General features: G+C 39.5%; 1 protein-coding gene across 3 annotated transcripts in view; it reads left to right on the forward strand.

The window, feature by feature from the left end:
- The first annotated feature begins 1334 nt into the window (after positions 1-1334).
- Positions 1335-5563, forward strand: part of LOC123958642 (Golgi apparatus protein 1-like) — a 34135-nt gene continuing 29906 nt past the window's right edge. For all 3 annotated transcript variants that reach the window (XM_046032130.1, XM_046032128.1, XM_046032131.1), the window contains exon 1: positions 1335-1706. In XM_046032130.1, coding sequence (XP_045888086.1) covers positions 1365-1706 — 342 coding nt within the window. In that variant the 5' untranslated portion in view covers positions 1335-1364. The remainder of the gene's footprint in view (positions 1707-5563) is intronic.

Raw genomic sequence — 5563 nt, forward strand, 5'->3', positions numbered from 1 at the left:
ATTTGAACATAAAAAAATAAAGAAAAATCATTTAGAAAAAAAAAGTAAACTAAATGAATGCTTAACCAAAATTAAAACGTGGGTCTATTTTACATTAAGAAATGTGATTTAGCTGCACAAAAAGAAAACATGCAGTGCATTTTAAATATAGAAGAAACAGATTGTCCAAAAAAAAAGTAACTTAAGCTAAAAAAAACAAGCAGCTGTTTGCTGCATTTTATTCTGTAATTATATCTGTTATTGTGTTTTTGTTTCCCTTCATATAAATAAAGACATTTCCACCATAAATTAGAGCAGAAAATGTCTCCAGAATACAGGAAATTAAGTGTTTAGTGCTCCAATTTTCTGGGAGAGGACCTCCTGACCCCCACTCACCTATTTCAGCATTTCCTATTTCTTTAAAAATAGTGTTAAAAATCTTCTCGTCTTGTTCTTGTACATCGTCTCGTGACCCAAGTGTATCATCACGCGCCTAATCTGAGCCCTTATGTCCCCACCACTTAACAACAAAAAGTGACGGCCTTGATTGTAGGGTCTGTTAACTCCATTTGTCTTTCTTCCTCTCTAGTAAATCACTCACAACTCAATCGCTCATGTTTAGCAGGTTACAGAGTCACTACAAGGTGGAGCTGTTCTACACCTGACAATCTGCACCACCTACTGGAAAGGAAAGTAACAGGTGACTTAATAGTCTTGATAGTCATGCGTGAGCTGCCGGCAAAAGGAGTTTCAACTTGGTGCAGCCAGAGAAAAGCAGCCGCTTTGCTCCTGCCAGGTTTTAATGTCATGCAACATATTGATGTTTTGCTGTACCACGAAAGTCGGAGAAAATTTCTAACCAGCATGCATTATGTGAAGTCCAGCCTGCATCACATTAAGCCGGGTGCTGCGAAAAGCCGCACGAAGTCAAACCTATGAGTCAAACGCACCTTATTATAGCAGCAGTTTGTAGAGGTAATGTCGCCTCCTACAGGCAAAGAAAGTTCTAGGTGTCACACTTGTGTCAAATGTTACAGTTCTATTTTCAGGTTCATGTAACTTATCTATATTAATCTTATTTTCAGAGATTTTCATCCAACATATTTATTTAATTTTTAAATTATCAAAATTTTTTTGGATTATGCTAGGCCTAAAATAAATAAAACTAGGCCTATGTGAAGCCCAAAAACAATGGTTGCACATTACACAGGCGGGAAACTACGGCTGATCCGCTTCATAGTAAATTACATTGTGACGTTCATTCTTTTTATTAAATGGCCGGAAGTTGCAGGCTATATTTAGTCTGCCCATGAATTCTTTTATTGTGAACTTGCAGACCGGAAGTGATGCAGTATCATTAGGACTAGCTCGACAGTGGTGTGAAGATGGCGGCGTACAGTCGCACTCAGCTGCTGCTGCTGCTGCTGCTGTTATCATTACTGTGTCTCTGCGGCTCCGGCTCCGTCCTCGGCTTGAAGGCTGCCAGCGGCCCGGCCGAGCCGCCCAACCCGCCCGTCCTCAGAGTCGCTGATCCCGCGGTCAAGGATGCACCTGCCGCCGCCGCAGCCGCCGCCGCCGCCGCCGCTGGGGCCTCGCAGCCTCGAAGGGCGACCGTTTGGAAGCTGTCGGAGGAGGAGGCCTGCCGGGAGGACCTGACCCGCTTCTGCCCCAAACACACCTGGACTAACAACCTGGCCGTGCTGGAGTGCCTGCAGGACCGCAGAGAGGTAAGCGGCCGCCGGCAGGGCTGGTGGGGGTCCGTGAGGTGACGGGCACCTGCTGGGTGTGTCGCCCCGGTGGTTTAGGTCCCCACCGGCGGACAGCATGACACTGATGCAGAGGTGAACAGCTGATGGAGAGGTGAACATCTACACTTGCGTCAGTGTGTCCACACACACACATTTATTTATTTATTTTCTTATTTATACTCCTAATTTCATACACTACCTGTCTCATACCTCAGATATTAGTCTATATTTTGACCACAAAAACATGAGATGAATGATGCAGGAGTAACTTTCACACATGTGGTAATATGCACTTCGGAGTATTTCCATTTTATTCCACAACATCATTTATCTGACAGCTGTAGCAACTCTGCAAAATTTGGTTTTAGCTACAATAAATTATGGTTTATTGGAATTGAGTGACATTAGATGTAAAACCAACATTACAGGCGTATTTAAACACAGTATGTAATGAGTTTGACATTTAAACAGGTAAAATATAGTTTACAAAAGTTACTGATGTTAAAAACAATAACATAAACAGTTAAAGGAGACTTTAATTTCTCATGTTTACTTGTTGTCTGGTGTTAAACCAGGTGTTAAAAGACTGTAGTCAGGAATTAAGAAAAACTGGTGTCATCAGTAGATGCCCCCCCAAAAGGCCCCTCAAACATTTCTGTTAATTATTTAGATTTTTCTTGATTTTAATATTAACTTTTCAATTAGACTCTCTGTAAATTTTAATTCCTCCACGCTGCCAGGATTTAAAAAATCAGCTGGAGATATAATTAATCCGTTTTGATAATTATTGATTAGTTGTCATTAAAACGTTATTTTTCAAGCAAAAATGCCAAACATTGTCCTTTTTACTGTGATGATTGGCTGCTTTTCTCTGTTTTATTTGATTGTAAATTAAATGTCTTTGTGATTTGGACCGTTGAACAATAGCTCTGATATGAAGACGCCACTTTGAGCCCCGGCTTTCTATTTTCTGACATTTTATAAAAATTGCCTAGTCAGAAAAGAAAATAGGTTAATGTAAAATGAAAACAAATTGCAGACATTGAATAATTTATTCTGGTATTTGATTGTATTATATTATTTTGTTGGCCTAAAATCAGTCAGATCTACTCCTACACCACCTGTACAACTTGCAACGTCATCTCAAAAGCTAACTGTTCTGCTTAAGGGAACGTTTTGATGTGGTTTGAGGCGTTCCCACCTGCACTGCACAGTTCAGCTGCTTACTGCGACCTCAGTGAAGTAATTATCAACCCGAGTTCAGCGTGTGCGCAGTCATTCAGCTGTCAGGTGACTCTCAGGGTGAACTTAAAACCACAGACTCTTCCTGCTTTTTTTGTGTTTCTTTGTGATAAAAAATGCAAACTAAATATTTTCAACAAGAGTGAGTTTCCATTATCTATTATTTTGGGAAGTGAATGTGAGGAGGGTTTTATCACATAAATCACTGTGATCAAGCTGAAACGATTAAACGCTCAGTGTGTAATTTTGCTGCTGGGGTCTCTCACATCTAAACAACAACAAAAGAGGTAATTTGATGACTTTGTGAAGCAGCGTGGGTTAATGGGAGTTTCCCAGGGGCCGAATTATATGCAGAGCTCTCCTTCTCTCCAAAACAAACAGACCAGGCGAATAAAATTGGTAGAAACCCTGAATAAACCAGATTCACAATAAAAATCTGTGTTTCTCCAACACTGTTTGGCAAACACAGGACGCTGCGTTTGCTCAGTTTGTTTCTCTCATAACTTAAGATCCACACATCCAATAAATAAAATCCTTCATCTGGTTCAAATAAATAGTTAAAAATGAACAAGATCTAAAAGATGTATTGTAAAAAATGTGGCTTAAAAATTGATAAAGAGTTAATTTATGACAGCTTCTGGCAGACAACCAAAACTGTGACACATGCATAAGGGGGATATACTCGCCATTGACAGGCGAAGTAAACGCACCGTTACCTTGATTAAAATGACAGATTTCTCTAGGTTGGAACATTGTTGGAAACATTTGGGATAACGTTAGTACACAACTCAACAAAATATATAACATGTTAGGTCTAGTTGTTTTTAGACATTTTATATCTTTAAGTGATCGAAAGATCGGCAGCGTTGAGTCGTCCACTTGTTTAGTTAGTGTGTGCAGCCAGGTGAACTTTCACAGTGCAGACTTTCAGACGGATATATCATTTGGTTTATCAAACTGACTCCCGTGTTAAACGTTACTGGTCCATATTCTTCATATAAGGTGTGTTTACTATAATCTATAATGTTGCCACCCTGATGTTGTGCTTTTAGTATCTTGGCCTGCTCTGTACACACAACATTATTACATATGTGTCCATCCTTAAAGAGGGATCCCTCCTCTTTTGCTCGTCCTGATATTTCCTAAATTTTTATCTGAAATCGAGGGTCTAAGGACAGAGGGTGTCGTGCGCTGTAAAAACTGTAAAGCATCTTGAGGCAGATTTGTGATTGACTTGACTCTTTTGACGATGGACTAATTGTTTAAGTCAGTAAAAATGCCAACCGTTCTCTGGTTCCAGTGTCTCAAACATGATCTTTGGTTGGTTGAATAAAACAAGCAGTTTTGTGTGCTTAAGGAACTTGAGATGGATTGATTCACTGAGAAAATATTTTGCAGATTCATTATCAGTATCGTGAGCTGCAGGCCTCAATTCAACAAATAATCAATGATGTTTAGTTTAAAGTTACAGATGTGTCTTCACCTTCAGAGTTTTGGACTCTGATCTATTGGAGGAAGACGATGAAAGACGATATGATGATGACAGTTGTGATTTGACGCAGTTTAATCGGTCCAGTTCTGTCTCTCTCAATCACACACACACACACACACACACACAGTGAGAGTTGGATTACACATCCATCTGCACCAACAAGGAAACAACTACGCAGAACAATTACATCTGATTTGTTTTATTTATGTTGTCAAGCAAAACAAAATGTTTCCTCAACGATGTTAAACATCTTTGGAAGCAAATACTAGCTGTTATAATTTGAGTCTAATAATTATCTAATTTAACCACAACTGCACACATTTATAGCACTGGAATATTTTACATTTTTTTTAGTTAAATTTCCTTCTCTAAAACATGTAGGGAATTTAAAGTGGTGCCAACTGTGTTCAAGTGGCTCAAATTAATTTTGATTCTCAAATGGGACTAGTTAAATTCAGACACCAAAATTCAATGTTTAAAGAATTTTTTTGTTTTGTAAGTCTCGTCATCCAAACATCTAAAACACAAGAGGAAGGAGTATCTTTGTTCAAGCTTTGAATTTTGAATCTTGGATTTCGTCTTAATTACAATTTCTTGAATTTTATCAACTTGAATATACACTCACCTAAAGGATTATTAGGAACACCTGTTCAATTTCTCATTAATGCAATTATCTAATCAACCAATCACATGGCAGTTGCTTCAATGCATTTAGGGGTGTGGTCCTGGTCAAGACAATCTCCTGAACTCCAAACTGAATGTCAGAATGGGAAAGAAAGGTGATTTAAGCAATTTTGAGCGTGGCACGGTTGTTGGTGCCAGACGGGCCGGTCTGAGTATTTCACAATCTGCTCAGTTACTGGGATTTTCACGCACAAACATTTCTAGGGTTTACAAAGAATGGTGCGAAAAGGGAAAAACATCCAGTATGAGGCAGTCCTGTGGGCGAAAATGCCTTGTTGATGCTAGAGGTCAGAGGAGAATGGGCCGACCGATTCAAGCTGATAGAAGAGCAACTTTGACTGAAATAACCTCTCGTTACAACCGAGGTATGCGGCAAAGCATTTGTGAAGCCGCAACACGCACAACCTTGAGGCGGATG

This window comes from Micropterus dolomieu, linkage group LG20 (genome assembly GCF_021292245.1).
Source record: "Micropterus dolomieu isolate WLL.071019.BEF.003 ecotype Adirondacks linkage group LG20, ASM2129224v1, whole genome shotgun sequence".
Lineage (NCBI taxonomy): Eukaryota > Metazoa > Chordata > Actinopteri > Centrarchiformes > Centrarchidae > Micropterus > Micropterus dolomieu.